This window comes from Trematomus bernacchii, unplaced genomic scaffold, assembly GCF_902827165.1.
Source record: "Trematomus bernacchii unplaced genomic scaffold, fTreBer1.1, whole genome shotgun sequence".
NCBI classification, from domain to species: Eukaryota; Metazoa; Chordata; class Actinopteri; order Perciformes; family Nototheniidae; genus Trematomus; species Trematomus bernacchii.
In genome coordinates, this window is record NW_022987313.1 from 7466237 (window position 1) to 7483993 (window position 17757).

Consider the following 17757-nt stretch of genomic DNA (forward strand, 5'->3'; position numbering starts at 1 on the left):
CAGTGAATGAAATGCAGATAGCCACCAAACAATCAACATTCGATTTGTAAAAGGAATGGCTCTGGAATTAAGGCTTATTTGCTTTCCTGCGGAGAGTTAGAGGAGAAAATGGATAGCTCTGTCATGTCTGTAGCTACTGATGAAGCCAATTAAGCTAGCACAAAGAGAGCCTTTTGGTTTCCTTTATTTAAGTTTTTGACACAGTTGAAGAATGGTTTTGTAATGATTGATACCAATCTCACATGGTAACTGTCTGGTAAATTCAAGGCTTAAGCTAGCTGTTAGCTTAACATGGATACAGGCTCTCAAATGGAAAAACAGTTGGCCTGGGCGGTGCCAAACGTAAAGTAGCTTTAGAAAGAAGTAACTGCTACTAGTCACTGCCAAGGATCATGAGTGTGTCACAAAAGTGGTGTCGTTGTCAAATCTTGGTAAACACTCATATTTAGAGATGCTTAGAATTAGATTTTTTTACAATTTGAGGTAGCCAGGCTAGCTTTTTCCAGTCTTTGAGCAAAAGTAGCTAGCTTATGAATGGCTGACTCAAGCTGGTCACACTGCATAACTTTCAAACCATTTATTCAATTGTATGTGACACATGATCATACAGAGCACACAACTCCCCAAGTGATAAGCTTTTAATTTATTGAATTTTCTGTGTCTCATCCTCCTCTACGTCGCCTAGGAGAAGAAAACGTCTGGCGTCTGACTGTTTGGTCTTGGCGCTCCCTTTGACAGAGCTAATGGATGTTCTGGCAAAGTCTGTAGCTTGCGCACATTGTTTTTATTTAAATGGGGTTTTTTTTCAAAGGCAAAGCGATGGAGAAATGGATTCATTGGGTCATTCAGTTGAATTTAGTCTATATTCACAACGGTGTGTCTATTGTCATGTTCAGAATGTTGTAGTGTGTGGTGCATCATAAACTGCAGTTGTTCCAGTGGAGGTCTTCACAGCGTACTTTTTGTATTCTCATTTGAGTCTGAAAGTACTCTCTTTCTTCCCTCTGACTTTGTTTATATAGCTGGAAATATGTGTGGAGGTTTGAAGGTTGAGCCCCTCTGAGCCTTTTCTGTTTGTTTACTTATGAAAGTCATTTTTTTGTTAAGGGATGTTTTCATAATTTGCATCGTGGTGAAACGTTTAAAACCATCATGTGGTATTGTTCCCTTTATGTTCATGTGTGGTACAATGTTCCTCTGTTTTTAACCGTGTAATTTACAAGTTGATCTTTTTTTTATAAAAAGGTTCAGGGAATGAGCGGGGGTGCAGACAGATTGTTTTTTTACTCAGCTCCATACCCTCCATTTCTGTTTTTTTAAGTTTCCAGTTTCACCCGACTTGTTTCCGTCGGGTTTTATTCATGACCTCCATCTGGAAATAATATATGTTCATGAAAACAAGCCATCAGCAATTTTAGGGAAGAGTTCTATGTGTGTGCAAGAGCAGGGAGGGGGACATAAGGGCCTCTTCTCTAGGGTTCAGGCTCCACCAATGTAGCAGTGTTAGTGCAGTGAGAAAGACATGAGTAAACTAAGAACCAAAGCACCCATCATCCTCTCTTAAAATCCTGCTGCAATGCATTTGTGGTCTAGCTTAAGTCTTTGATTCGAATGCAAAGTTAGTCATCAAATGCAAGAAACCGCAGCTGCTGCTGGGAGAAATTACGTGTCAGGCAGGTCTTTGGCAGAATATTTGACCTTGGCTCAGCCTAAAAATATGCATTAACTCAGTGAAAGCCTGCATAGTTCGGCAGGAAAGAAGATCTGGCTTGTGTTTGAGTTGCTCACAGGAGCGTATGCAGCCTGTGACGGGAGAGATAGAGCAGATATTCACTCGACTCCGGGCTCACAGAACACCTCTGTGCTTGTCTGCCGCCTTGGCTGCGGTACATAGGAGACCAGCCGGTCACACCTGAGAGCCTCTGAAGAGTAGCCAGACATTTAGCCGGCCCGTCCCGAGCACAGAGGCTTCTTAGTTTGCAGGTCGCTGTCTGTATATCTAACTAACTATTTGCCTGTCTGCCTGGAGCTGATACAATCTCTTTTAGAGCCATAATGGCTTTAGCAGGCCCTGAAGGAGAGAGAGCAAGTAGGTGTGTGTGTGAGGAGAGGTTTTCATTTCTGCCCGTCTGCGTTAGGGGGGGGGGGGGTGGCCAGATCATGTTTTAAAAGCCCTGAAGTTAACCCCAGTCAAAAGGTTTATGCCTACCACTAAAGCCACAGAGGCATCTTGAAAGGTGTAATAGCTCAGCGTTGTATCCAGTGACATCTCCATGGACCCACTGCATAGCTTCCTGATGTAAAGCGAAACTGCATGGCTGTACAATTTGCCTGAAAATTGAGACTTGTTTAAAAAAAAAAAAACAGTTCAAAGCCAGCTTTCAAACATTATTTAATTATACCGGTGTTTTCTCTCCATTGAATGTCTGGAGCCACACTGGGTTGGTATTGCACAACCTTTTTTTGGTTATGAGATCCCCACATGTTCTGCGGCCCTGCATTCCCTCCCACTGAAACACAGCAGCAGTCTGGGTCATTTTTCTTTTGAACCTTCCCCCACCTCTCTTCCTCACCAGTCCATCCATCATACAGAGTCTCTGGAACCTCCTTTCACCCCACCCGTGCTCCCATGTTGCTGCCTGCTGCCCTCCCTCTCTGTATGAAACGCTCCTTCAGGCCAAAAACTCCACAGTTTTACAATTAATTTTAGCCTCTGCCGCTGCTGTTAAATTGTTCCACTCCATACATAGCTTCAACCCTCCATCAGTGTCCTCCTCCTGCCAATCTTCCACTGCTACCGTCTTTTTTCCAAGTCACAGCCCACAACTGCTGTGAAGCATCTGGAGTTTCCCCCGACTTTCAACCGGCTGAGACCTGAGGGCAGGGCTGCCGAGGATCTGTGTGTGTGTGTGTGTGTGTGTGTGTGTGTGTGTGTGTGTGTGTGTGTGTGTGTGTGTGTGTGTGTGTGTGTGTGTGTGTGTGTGTGTGTGTGTGTGTGTGTGTGTGTGTGTGTGTGTGTGTGTGTGTGTGTGTGTGTGTGTGTGTGTGTGTGTGTGTGTGTGTGTGTGTGTGTGTGTGTGTGTGTGTGTGTGTGTGTGTGTGTGTGTGTGTGTGTGTGTGTGTGTGTGTGTGTGTGTTTTCAAATCAAAGTGCCTGCCTTTTGTTGCGGGGTCTGGAATCCCCTCCGTCACACCTCGGCCGATTCTCAGCAGGGGGACACACTGCCCCCGGCCAGAGGAGGACTTCCTTCTTTACAGTTAATCCTCTACCGGAAATACACCAAGACCCCTCTCTGAGTCAAACAATTTTGTACACAATACATTTGATTGAGGACTTGATAAGCTTTTCCAACTTATTCAAACACAACCCTTAATTTGCACATAACATTTGACCTTTTCATTTCACGCACAATTAATAACCACTCTTCTCATTAATCTTGTTAAACTCTTAAAGACTTCTTGCAACAAAAAAACACGTGTATGCCAGATGAGGAAAAATGTGATTAATCAGAATCCTAAAATAATTATATCTTTATTTTACTATTTGCTATACTGCTTCCTCTTTAGCTTTTTTGTGTGTTACCAGATGTCTGGTAGTATAGATGTCAGATTCAGTATACGGCAGTCTCTTGTCATCTTATGTGTAAAAGGCAAACATATTAGCCATGACAGGGAATATAAAATGAGCTTACTTTAATAGCTTTCTGTCTTCTTTGATACAATGCAGCGCAGCTTCAGTTGCATTGTGCAGGTTGTTAAACCTGTAGAGAGCTGTGAAGAGAGCTCTTTGCCACAAGTCCCCAATTAGGGTTCTGCCCACACAGCCATAAAACAGTTAGGGGAATCATTCTGAGGCCGTTAGATTTAACGCTATTAAGAGTTCATTAGTACCTGCATACACAACTGCTGCTGCAATGGGAGGATCATTAACATAGACCTGTTAAAGAAGGCTAGAGGCCTTTTCACTCGTATTAACTTAGTGCTCTCTTTTTGCATTCACCTATAGAGGCACTAACTCAAAAATATATATTGACTCTATTTTTGTCTTTATGCAGTGTGAGAAGAGCTCCTTATAATTGGTTGGAGTGAGGCTGTCCAAAAAACATCCCTTAGTTCAGGCTGCAGCTAAAATAATAACATATCAACTTTGGAAGTTATGGAGTACCACCAGATATACATTTTCTATCTGGTTTTATTTTGAATGATTAATAACATTGTCACCTTTCAAACTTTTGATTCAACACCAAGTTGCTAACTGGTCAAATCTATGACATCAATTGTTATGTCTAAATAATAAATCTGTTGGTGATTTTTCACCTAAAACATAAATCACAGGACTTAATATGTAGCATTATACACACTATAACACAAATATTTCAACGCTTGTCGATTCACAAGATAATCAGACACCATCAATCTAAACTGCTGCAGTATATGAAACCATTCTGTGTGTGCAATGCAAAATGGGATCTGCAGATAAAACAAACAAATGAAAAAACAGTGCGGTAAAGTAATGTTCCCTTTAATACATAGTAAGTACAATATAAAATAAATGTAGAATGCACACAGTAAAGAATGTAAACAATAGAGTAGAGTACATCTTATATAAACTGCACCTAATTAACTGTAGAGAGCGTAGTATAAATAAATAAACACTGGTGCACCGAGCGGATGTGAACTGAAGAAAGTGGAAGCAACTTGTTGAGAGAGACTGACACAGGGGAGGGGAGAGAAAGAAAAACATCTGTAGAAAGAGAGAGCGGTTTAGCAAGAGGTCGACAGAGACAGTGATGGAGAGACATCAAATGAAGAGAAAGGGCAATGCGCTAGAGAGGCCACCATGCAGTTTGTGGAAGAGGATGACTAATGACAAAATGCAGGGCAGTTATTAGTTCCACTTTGATCTTTCTTCATGTCCAGATAACAGGCAGAATAGTAGCTTCTTTGTGTGATGTATCAAAGGAAACATATATACACAGTTGACAATGAACAACTGCTAATTAGACCTACTAACTTTAGACACATGTTCTAACATTTCTAAGAATCTTCCAAACATGATCCACAAGGATCCAATTTAATTTTGTCATAGTTGTTAGACCTCTTGTCTTTTGACAAACTGTCAAGTCATATACAAAGGTACCTTTTACCATCTTGTACCGTTCCTTTTACAGATATTAATGCCTCTTAGTATAGCTTTTTCCTTTTTCTTTTAGTTTGTTCCTATCGTTCTTGTTATTGTAATATAGGCTTTTTTTTAAATTGACTAAACTAATTAGCCTGTGTGTTGTAGGTATTATCTCCTGTGGTGAGCCCAGGTATTAAAGTAACCATGTTATTACAATGGCCATAAATATGTTCCCGAATGTCCAGCTTCAGCCTGACTTTGGTTCATCAGTGCAGGTAAACATTGCATTGTTTATAGCAAATGCAAGATAAGTCCTGAAAACTCACATTAAACCACTTTACAATCTAATTAAGCATCATTTGTGCACCATTTTGGACACTCTGGGGTATATTACCTCAGCCGAAGTAATAGCATGCCATAATTAGTGAGTAAAAACAGTCACAGGGGTAGATGATCCACTTTCTGTTTGCCAGAGCGAGAGGGGTCGAGAGGTCTTTATGGGGTGAAGGTTTAGGATTTGTTTGCAAAAGGGGCTTCAGGCTCTTCTGCAAACAAGAGCTGGAGATCAAACATCAAACTGGTCCCGGTGTGATGGCCGGGGTGCTGTTGGGGGTGGTCACTGACAGGACAGATAACAAAGCAAGAAACCCTCCAACATCTCATCCCCTGTGTTTTCTCAAAATCTCAAGATAACCCATGTCACTGGCACTAAGTCTTGACCTCTGACACTGTTCCTGCTGGACACGCCTGACCCCACTCAGTCACATGCTAGACCTCTCCCTCGTGATAATCCTCCCAGTCAAGTGACAAAGGGTCAGCTGAGTAAGCTGAAAAGTTATTCAGGAATGAGGGGTTTGGAAAGGTTGGCGACAAGCTTAAGTATGTTCTGAGGAACGTTTGTGCACTCAAGTGGGCCGGTAATCTGTACAGCATTACGAAGTGCCTGGCGTGCACTTTTCTTTGTCTCCTCCATTATGAAAAGGCTTTAGAAAGAAACACAAAGCTGGCTGCGACCTTTGGATTTCCCTGCTTTTTCTCCTACATGGATTATTCTTAATGAAGCGTCTTAACTTCTTGTCGGTCTACCAAACAGAAAATCTTTCTGTTTTACTGCTTCCCTGCCCGTCTGTTTGGGTTTTGTAGGAATTGGCAGCAGAAGCAACTCCTCGGAAACTTTGCCTCTGGCCTATTTATTAGAAATAAAACAGACCATTGAGATTAAGTTTAGCTGTCAGAATTGCAGTCTTGAGAGCATAGTCACTTGACCCTAGACATTTCTTGGTATCCAGGCTACTTGAGAAACCTAAGACAACAAAGGATTTCTCCTGATGTGAACAAGCTACCATTCAATGAGACACAAGCGCCACCTAGAGGAAACAAGAGCTAGTGTGGCCAAAAAACATAACTCAGCTATTCTGTAATATGCCAGGGATTGGCTGACCTGTCTCTCAAGGGATAAGAAATGTAATAGTGTGTGTTTTCTGTTACAGGATCTAAGGAATAAGGAGAAAAGTATACTGGAAAACAACAATTTAATACCGAGTTTGTTCTGCCTTCCTGTTTGGTAGTAAGTGAAACATGTAAAAAACTGTACATGTAAAAAACATCTGTTCTTCTTTCTTTCCTTTTAATTGTGCGGCATGTGTTGTATATATGAGAAGCCGATGAAATCATGTCTAAGAAGGCCTGCCATATCTCAGGGAAACATTATCCCATGGCAGGGTTGTTAGTTACAAATTTAGTATCCAATAGCACAGTGTGTGATGTTTGATTGGCATATCCACTGGCCACTGGTCAGATGAGAGAGGGAGAGAGAGAGAGAGAGAGAGAGAGAGAGAGAGAGAGAGAGAGAGGAGAGAGAGAGAGAGAGAGAGAGAGAGAGAGAGAGAGAGAGAGAGAGAGAGAGAGAGGGGGAAGACAGGATAAAGAAAGTGAAGTAAGCTAAACAGAGAGTGAGTGTGTGACATCGAGAGCCTAAAACAGACCAGAGATACTGTAGTGAAAACAAGCAGGCACCGATTCAGAAGACGCAACAGGCTGCCAAGAGAAGACCCTGTCCTGAGCCTCTTCTCTCTCTGGCCATGTCTGACTGTGAGGGGCTTCCAACGGGTAAGAGAAAACAAAGAGCAATTACTCTTGCGCCTGTGTTCAGATTAGTGTCTGCGTATGTTTGTATATGTTAAAGGGAGGGGGTCTATCCGGCCCATCCTGTTTTACTCTGAGCCCTCCACTGGGAAAGCTCACCCAGGAGGTATTCAGCTGCAAAGAGGAGCTGGTTCAGTTTGGGCCCTTATATGGAGACTTGGAGAGAATATCCCTCTGGTTTCATGAACATTATGCTGAATGACAATGCAGACATTTTAATCAGAAATATGTCAGAGAAGCAAGGAAATGAGAGTGAAAACCTGTATGAGTGGAGGTGGGAGGGTCTTCTTTAACAGTGTCCGCATGTGAGAAATACAACAGAAATACAACAGAGCTGCATGTGACTTGGATGTTCCAGGATATGGAGGCAAATTATAAAAAGATGTGTTGTGTGCAGAGGTGGGATGATATAATCGTATTGAAAGTCACAAGTGAGTCTTAAATCTTTGCACCCAAGTCCCAAGTCAAGACTGACCTTCACTTTTAGTTTCAAGTCCTATTCAAAGCCATTCTTACCTGCATGTTGAGCATAGTGCAATTGGGCTTTTGTTGCCCACCAATAACACAATGCTATTGTATCCAGCCAAATACTCTTTGGGTCTCTCCTGCTGTCGGATTGGTGCAAACAAAGTGGATTTGGGTAATTAAGGTCATCTGTGTTAAAGTCCAAGCTTAGTTGCAGGTCTTTTGTATTTTCCCAATGTATCCCTCAACTGTGATTCAAGTCCAAGTCATGTGACACAAGCCCACACCGTTGGTTGTGTGTATGGGTGAAAGTGTCTGTATGACGTGTGTGTGTGTGTGTGTGTGTGTGTGTGTGTGTGTGTGTGTGTGTGTGTGTGTGTGTGTGTGTGTGTGTGTGTGTGTGTGTGTGTGTGTGTGTGTGTGTGCAGCTAAGCATTTAAGTGAAGGGTCATTTCCCCCCAAGTGAGAGAAGCTGAAGCCCTAACTATAACTATCAGTTATTAATAGAAAAAAAACGTCCCCTTGTCTTGTTCACTCTCTCTCTCTCTCACTGACTCACCCACTCACCCACTCACTCACTCACTCACTTTCCTCTTTATCTCTCACATCTCTCCCTGCCCTTTTATCTCCTCTTTTTCCTGTTTCCTTTCCTCTCTGGCTCTGTCCATGCGTGATTCCCTTCTCAGATTAACCACACATGACTCAGCAGGATGAAAAACAGTTCAATGTTGTCAATTACAGAGGCAGCAGCCCTGCCAACATCTGCATAGGATGTGGTTATTACATTAGATGGGCTGCTGACCACACCTCCATTATCTATCATATCATACTATAATGGATTTGCCAGGAAATTACATTTAAAACTGAAACCTAAATCACTGTAATTTATTTACTGGCACCAGAACAGCTTCAACCCAACACATTCATAATAATGACATGGTAGCTATACTGTAATTTCAAAGAGTTAAACCCAGTGTTTCCATCTTTATGCTACATTTATTTTCTTTTGTACACATTAAATCTATACATCCTTAAAACGGATTGACAACAGTTAAACCTGAGCTTGTATCTGTATCGCACTTTGTTAAATATTCAAATCCAACCAGCTTTGTGCAGTTTTTAAACAAATGAGCCAACAACAGCCAAACTGTAAGAACATATGTTTGTTTGAGAAGACGACAGTGTAATGGTGGACCCATCAATTATCTTTGGGGGTAAAGAAAGTATCCACAGGAGGCAGGAGCACTTGCAGAAATAACCCTTCTCGAAAAGCAGATTACCTGAGGTGCTAGGGGAAGGTTTCAAATTTAGTTTCACTAAAACAGAGACCATTTATGCCCAAATACTTTATGAAACAATTCAAACACCTCTATTAGCCTATATTATGTTGTATGTTGAAGTGAAATTATGATTATTATCACGTCTGTCTGGTTTTAGAAAGTTTCCTTTTCTATTATCCTATGTAATTGTTATTTAAAAAAACGAATCTTTTCCCATGAAACGCAGGAAACTAAGACTAAAAACATTAATAATGGCTCTGGAGTTGGATATTAATGTATACAAAAGTCAAACTTTATTAATACTTACAGTTAGTTCCAAATATTGATTTCAGGCACAGTAGAAACTAGATAGAAGCAGTTTGGCATATGCCCTGCAGGTGGCAGTATTAGCAAATGTTATGAATGGTGCTCCTGATAACAAGGTGAAGACAATCCTCAAAGGTCATGAAAATTGGGAAGTTAAGCTGCAAAAGTAGAGTTAATTAGATAAAACAATGGAAGGGGAAAATAAGGGGTGTAAGACAGAAAGAAGAGAAAGAATAAAGAGCGAGAAATGGGGGGCAGGGGCGGTGAAGAAGTGAGGCGGTGTCTGCCTCCAAAGAGATCAATTTGGTGGAAGATGAAAAGCAGGCTGGCTGATGTATGTCATATAACTGAGACGTATTGAGGCATCAATAGAAGCTGACAGGTCTTTATGAGACAGAATACCATCAGCATCCAGTGTGTGTGTGTGTGCGTGCGTGCGTTGTGTGTTGTGTGTTGTGTGTTGTGTGTGTGAGGACATAAAGTGAGGAGGGACCTGCACGTCATCATGGCATCATGCCCCTGCTGACGTCAGCCCTCCATCTGTGCCCCAAATTTTGAGGACAAGTATCTTTGGTAATGTTAAACCTATTCCTCATGTTAACTGAGGGGACATGGGTCATTTGAAACACAGGTTTGAGCACAGTCACCTGCAGTTTTGAGACACACACACAGAGGACTGGCACAACACATGCATTTGAGTAAACTCTGCAGCAGACACCAGATTTCCTGAGCAGAGTTTATTTTGGTCTAGGTATCGATCAGGGTATTGCTGTGACTTGGAAAGGAACAGGAAAGGAGAGACACAAGTGCAGGAAGAAACAGGAAAAATGCAGGACAGCAAAAGAATAACATTGAATGAAATAGTATGTATTGTACAGTACAACTGTGTGTAGGCTTGTAGGGAAAGAGTAGAGCAGAGTTCTTGGTTGTTCAGGAAATGGGGGAAGGGTGTACATGGATGTTTCAGCGGCCAAGTCAGATGTGATTAATGTTGTCGCTTGAGAGAACACAGCCCTGCACACTCCAGGATACACAGTGTGTGTCCATTAAACACACCGTAGCTCTGTTGGATTTTCATGGTAGTGATCAGGTGTACTAGATAAATGGAATGTTTTTCTCAGTAGTAAAGGGTTGACAAATTACAATGTCTCCCACTGACCTGCAAAGTGCTGTTTCCTGCTTTCTAATGGCCGTACACTTCACCCACTTAAGTATGTTTGCATGTCTGCTGAATTACAACAATCCTGTTCTACTTCTGTGTCCAAAATATGACTCATTAACATATAGATTAGATGTAGAAAAGTCGGTCTTCTTCTTCCTTCCTCCCATGGCATCATTAGTGTAAAGGCGAGGAGGTCAGTCAGGGAGGAAGGAGGCGGAAAGAGGCATTAAAGATTGACACAGAAGCAATAAAGGCTTGAGTAATTCCCACAATGTGATTTGATATGGAGCCATGGTGTTACGAATGTCATACTTTTGTGCAGAATAATACAGTAGGTCGCCTTGACTGGCACATTGTCCATGTCAGAGCAGAGTTTTCCTGTCCATCTGCTTATCTTTTCATGTCAGTCCTCTCACAGCGCCTGCTCGTTGCTCACTGAAAATCTAATCCTGCTCTCTGCACATATACAATATCTATTGCATGTCTGCCCACTCCATCCTGGAAAATGGAGCCCATCTTTTACCCTTTCTAGCACTTTCTTTCATTTTCTTCCCCATTAAAGGATTTATTTTGGAAGTTCTTCCCATCAAGGGTGAATAGAGGGTGTCGTAAACTTTACATATCGGCCTATTGTAAAGCCTTTATAGGCAAGTGTGTGATTTGTAATTTTTATATCTAGGCTATATACAATGCCTTGTGTAGTGGCTATGTTCAGTAAAAGCTGATTATGTCGGCTCTAGAAAGAACATTTGTGAAGATAAAGTGGGCTGATGGGAGTCGGTTTTGGTGGAATAGCTCACTCTTCAAACTGGGTCACGTATATTATACAAACCGCTGGGGCTGATAAGTTTATATTTTCACCTTATAAGGAATTTAAAGTTCTAAGGTGAAGACCACTAAAAGGCCTGATACTCAATTTGATTTAAAGATTAACTTTTTAATTGTCGTTCCATGAAATATTATTTTGAGTATTGAATGTTACCCAGTTTGTTTGTTTTCTAGGTGATGCCACAGAGATACATTTTAACTAGGGATCTATTCAATTTTACAATCAGTGATAGACAATGAAATAACCAGCAACTGAAAGAGAATTTGTAAACAAACATTAAGAGGTAGGCCAACTCTAGGCAGATTTTGTTTCATTTGGACAGAGCAAGGCTATTATGTGTTATTCTAAGTAGTTTACTTTGCTAAGTTTCAAGTCGCATTTGTTGAAGGTAAAAACAAGTCACGTGTAAAAGTCATGATAAACTGTATAGGAAAGAATCAAAAGAAAGAGCCTAATCAACAGCTGCTGGTGCGTTTGCGGCCGCGGGAGGGCAGAGCTCCATCGAATAGAATACAAGTAACGTGTTTACCTTCACTGACCGGATGGTTGCCACTTGCCAGATCTACAGTCTCAACAGCGCCGGGCCTAGCAGTGTGAACAGTGAAACAAAAAGCATTTGTAATGTACTGGATAACATTAAGTGTTTCACTTTTGTGTTTTGATTGTCACTATGATGAAAGATAAGACTTCAACCAACATAAAGAAGCACGACTGTGGCATCCACCGATATTTCCAGGATGTCAGTGAACATGTTAGAGGTTCATCTAACTATGACAGTGACTGCGTGAGAGGCCGTTGTTGTTGTTGTTCTTGCTACTTTTCGGAGCCAGAGTATAAACCAGCGATAAATTAGTTAAACTGAACACAGTAAAGTTGATTTTTGTTGTTTTGGCGTTGGCTGGGGTCCACAGTAGCCTGTATGCTGTTTGCTAATCAATGCTAGCGAGGACTCCGCGGTGCACAAACCTCAAAGAATGACGTTCAGACAGGTAAGTGACGTATCTGTTGTTTTAAAGTTGAAGAAAGAGCATGCAACCACTGCAATGCCTAGTAAAAGTCATAAACCAAGCTGTGTTATGTATATGACATGTATGTGTAAACTTACTGCGTTGATGCGTTGGCTATATCTGGTAATGCGTTTTCAGTTGTTGAAGTAGTAGCTTTTTTAAATGACTATTGTCAAGGATTCAGTGGCATCTAGCGGCGAGGTTGCAGATTGCAACCAACTGAATACCCCACCCCTGCCTTTCCAAACATGTTGGTGAATTACATGGCCTTTAGTTAAAGGTGGGGTAGGTAATTTTTGGAGAAACCAGCTCGAGTGCGCTAGAATTTGAAAATACACAGCCGGAAAAAATCTGCCACTTCCTTACAGAGCCCCTCCTCCAACACACACGAACGTGCACATGACCAATGAGGCCGGCACGAGATAAGTTTGTGCACAGATGGAAAGCTGACAGGCAGGTAGGCCATCCAGTTACTTTAGCCGGGCCGGCTAAAATGACTGGTCGTGCTTTTTACAGTACGGCTTCCACAGATGACATTTTTTTATGGATTTTTTGTCAAAGCACTTAAGATATTCATTGCTATCGGGATGTTAAGAGCATTCCATGGAATATAACAAAAAGTGTATCTCGAGCCGGTTTCTCAAATTTACCTACACCACCTTTAATGTAAAAACTTTATAATCCCTTTATAATGCTGGTGTTTAATTAGTCAGCGCTGGGTTCTTCTATAAACTATTTTCCCATAGACTTTTCTGTGTTAGAGTTTTACTCGCTACTGGGTGTACTTTGAGGGCTTTTGACTCTGCAGACCGTTTACATGCATAAAAACCTAACACATAACACACAAGGGGACGGGTAATAACCGGAAAAGCATGACATGGGCCCTTTAAGTTGTTAAAATGCATTAAGATTGGTGATTATAGCTATTTTCATGCTGTTGTTCATGTGCACAAGCCCCTCGTGGTTAAACGAAACTCTTGTGTAATGACCCTTTATAGTAAGAGTACATTTGTTTGAGTTAAATAACTTGGTAATCTTTCAAGGACTGCAAAATGAAATGTTGTGTTTTACATCGGTCAGCCAAAACAACATTTGACCAATGCTGTAGCTAGAAACTGAATTCTTTCATATAAAAGTATAGTTGTTTGGTGAGTTGTTCAGTGCCGTGAATGACAGTTATATATTCCACATCAACAGACGAGAGGAGCTGCTGCAGGGCCTGTAATGCTGCTCCACAGCCTCAGGATTATGAGCTATTTACAGCACAAAAGCATATTCTCCTCTCCTACATTCACTTGCCATCTCTGTCTCTCTAACAAATTGTATTTCTTGGCATGTCATTCATAGAGACTTTACAGGGAATAGCACATTTCTTTGTACGCCTCAGCCACATTTTCTATATCATTCACACAATTTCACAGTGAACCCAAATGTATTGTTTATCTTACAGTGACTGTTGCTGCAGCCTATCAGGACCTGTATTTATACATGTACTTTAAACATTTGGTTGCTAAGCAATAATCAGATCATTTCTTACCTGTATAAGGCTGTTAAAAATAAAAACTGATCCGATTGTTACTCAGTATTTCTGTTTAAATATTTAAAATTCATCGTTACCCAACAGTGAAATTTGATAAATACATTTCGACAACTCCCTCTTTAAAAAATTCATAAATGTGGGTCTTTGTAGATACTAAAGAGTCTGGCAGGGGATTTCTACACGCATAATACTCTTAGAGGCTATAACCAGAAGACTGTGGTGAAGTGATGACCCAGTTTTCCTGAACCTTAACATCATTATTTGGCGTTGCCTTGTGTGGCCCAAAACACAAGTGCACTGCAGTATGTAGCTGACATTTGCTTTCATCCTGTACCATTGTTTCTCTGCACAATACAATTACACAAATATGCCATACAATCCTTCTGCATTGAATGTTTTCTTTGGTTTTTATGAACCATTACATTTTAGAAATAGTCCAATGGATGACACAACAAATATGATGTGATATTTTCTATACTGAGCATTTTTAGCCATGCTTGCAGCTTAAGGGAGAAACATGTTTTGGAGAGACTGCCCTGAAATTTGGTACCGATATCAGTTGCTTCCAGACCGTGAATTCTAATGACTTTGGTGATCCCTTGACTTTTCTTATAGCGTTAACATCAGGTTGACATTTGCAGGAAACATTGAAATACATAAATCAACAGCTATACCGGATAAATTGCTTCAAAATGTGGTACCCATATTCATGCTCCCCCTGAACTTCTTATCGAGTGCCATCACAAGGGAATTTGTTTATTTTTTCCATTGCTTTGGTTATGACCAAATACCTGCAAAATAGATGACATTCCCATCATTCTCAGCTGATGGATATTCAGTGTTAATTAGCAAATGTTACCATTCTAACACTCTAAACTAAGATGGTGAACATAGTAAACAATTAAACTGCTGTATGCCAACATTTGTTAGCATGGTAAATTAGCATTTACTTAGCCCTATGGCTTCATAGAAATGCCTATGTGACTGTAGACTCATAATCATATTTAACTTATTACAGCAAAGACATAATACTTATTGCAGGTAAGATGATTGAAGACTTACTGGGATGAATAACATATCATTGATCATGTCGTGGGTTTGAATCCAGTATAGTAGTTAGAGTCCTCATATTGTGCCTGATGGATGCAGCGTCTTCTGGTTTTTTCTGAAGCAGAGCTGTGAACAAATCGCTTTGATTATCATTATCACTCTGTTGGATTCTCCCGTATTGAAAGTAGGTCACATTTCCTCTACATAAATAATGACACAACATTTCCAGCAACTCTTTTCTATAAATTCTAGTTGATCAAACTCACAGAAGATATTTTTTATCCTTGTGACAGACTACACCTTGATCATCTAAGCATCTACATTTACTGACACGTATTACAAAAGCAGCATCTTACTTTAGATTCATGAAGGTAATTATGTCCGATGTGAAGTAACTAGAGTTCATTATTCTGTATCATGAAGTGTGTTTTAATATCGAATTGACGTCTACTTTATTAAGCTTGTTTAAGGAATGGTTATTTCCTCCAAAAGGTAGGAAATAATGTGTCACTGAGCTGTTTTACTCTCCCCTCTCACATTCAATCAATCTCTCCCTGTCTCTTATCTCCGCTCTCCTGTCCAGACGGTTATTAGGAAAGAGTGAACCTGTCAGTCACAGACAGTGTTACATCCTCTGCTGGTCTGGACTCTTCTCTTTTTTATGTTATCATAATGGCTTCCTCTAGCAGCTCTGTGTGGCTTAGACACAGCGATGATATGAGCTAAATGCTAGCGAAAGCATGATAACATGCTCAAACTGACAATGCTAGTATCACATTTGCTATTTTTACCATCTCAATTGGCTTTTTAGCATGGTAATATGATATATAGTGTATCAAATGATGTCTATAGAGCTATACCACTATGTATTATATATATATTTGTATGTCTAAAATTAGTATCAGCCCTGCAGTCTTTTTAAGTCACTGTGTTTGCATAATGACCGGACTGTTGAGCTCAGGACTCCAGGTTTATGTTATCACCAGGCAAATAAATGAATAACACTTTTATTGCTCTTTCCTGCTGGCTTTTCCTCTTTGCCTTGCCACGGGCGCATATTGGGCGACCTTTGATACCTGCTACTAAATATACAATTCAGATTGTTCATGTTTGACTTGGGTTGAATTCATGAAGTCTTTTGTTGTATTTTTATTTTTGTGATATAACTTCCTCATATTTTGACAAGGACATTCAAGGAGCCTATGTGTAACCAGTGCAAGCTGTTATGTTTGATTAGTTGGTTGAAAACGTTTGAATTTGCTTCGTAAAGATTTGTATATTCTATTTATCTGTATACAGTGTGACTGGCCCAACATTTAAATGTGTCCCCTTCCTTTGTTTAAAAATCTTTCTATGAGTAAAGACCCCGGGTTGGATTATTTCCTGGTGTTAGGCACAAACAGCCCAATAACAAGGACAGGCACACAGATGGTGGCAGGATCAGAGGATTGACCTTGTTTCCTCCTCCGCTCTGGATATTATGTGTATAATCCTGGCCCTCTGACAGACTGACTGATCATCTGTGGATCAAACGCATGTCAGCAGTTTTCTTTACTGTCTTTGGGAGGAAAAAATAAATAAACGAACAACCGGTTCAGTTTTTATACGACCTTCATGGGCCTCCTGAGAGCCAAAGCTGTGTCAGCAGGCCATTGGAGACCTGATGCCAAGCCTTAAGATGCTATTAAAGCACGACTCTGAACTTTTGTCAGATGTAATATAGTGAGATTGCTGCATGCACTCAATCTTATTTTTTCCCTTAAAGGTGGGGTATGTAATTTATTTCAGAAACACTTTTTGTTATATTCCATGGAATACTCTTAACATCCCGATAGCAATGAATATATGAAATGCTTTGACAATAAATACATAAAAAAATGTCATCTGTGGAAGCCGTGGCGCTGTAAAAAGCACGACCAATCATTTTAGCCGGCCCGGCTAAAATAACTGGATGGCCTACCTGCCTGTCAGCCTTCCATCTGTGGACAAACTTATCTCGTGCCCTCATTGGTCATGTGCGCGTTTGTGTGTGTTGGAGGAGGGGCTCTGTAAGGAAGTGGCAGATTTTTTCCGGTTGTGTATTTTCAAATTCTAGCGCACTCGAGCTGGTTTCTCCAAAATGACCTACCCCACCTTTAATTTACCCAAAAAGTTAATGTTATAATATCAGATATCCACTTGTTTAAAAATGTTGTTGAAGTTACATTAGGCTAACGCTTTTTACCCAAGGCACCGTGTTTTGGCATAGGGTCTTTCAGTTTGGGTATTATTGTACACACTTACCTCAAATCTACTGCATAGAGAAACCAATAGCATTCCTCTATGTGTGTCCACTTTTAGGCAAACACATGCTGTACAACATCATAATTAATTTGTAGTCTCAATATGTATTGTCTTTTAGCTCTGTTTTTGGTACTCCTGAGGGGAATAGCTGGCTTCTATCTAGGTCCAACTTAATGAGTCACAATACTCACAAGATGGTATAGCAAATGTGTGCAGATTAGTTAACGTACAGTGGATTGTTTCAGATTCTTCTCTAAAAGCAGCTGCATACAACGTCTGAAACGAAGAGAGCTGTGAGCGAGAAAAAAGGAGAAATAGCATATTGCAGTATTTTGCTAAGATATACTCACACTCTGTACAGCGCAACCCAGTTCATTTTGTGTGTGTGTGCGTGTGTGTGTGTGTGTAATCTGGATTCAGGGATTGGTGTTGAATGGGGGGAATAATGGTGGGGGGGGGGGGGGGGGGTGGTGAGGCTGCAGCGGTCCCACCACCTGCCACCCGCTGCGTGGTAGGTGGGGTTTAGGGACCCATGGGGGGGATTTTGGAGGGAACATAACCCAGTT

General features: G+C 40.8%; 1 protein-coding gene across 1 annotated transcript in view; it reads left to right on the forward strand.

The window, feature by feature from the left end:
- Positions 1-7041: 7041 nt before the first annotated feature.
- eml1 (EMAP like 1) overlaps positions 7042-17757 on the forward strand; it is a 49185-nt gene continuing 38469 nt past the window's right edge. Inside the window, exon 1 of the mRNA XM_034140432.1 lies at positions 7042-7233. Coding sequence (XP_033996323.1) covers positions 7206-7233 — 28 coding nt within the window. The 5' untranslated portion in view covers positions 7042-7205. The remainder of the gene's footprint in view (positions 7234-17757) is intronic.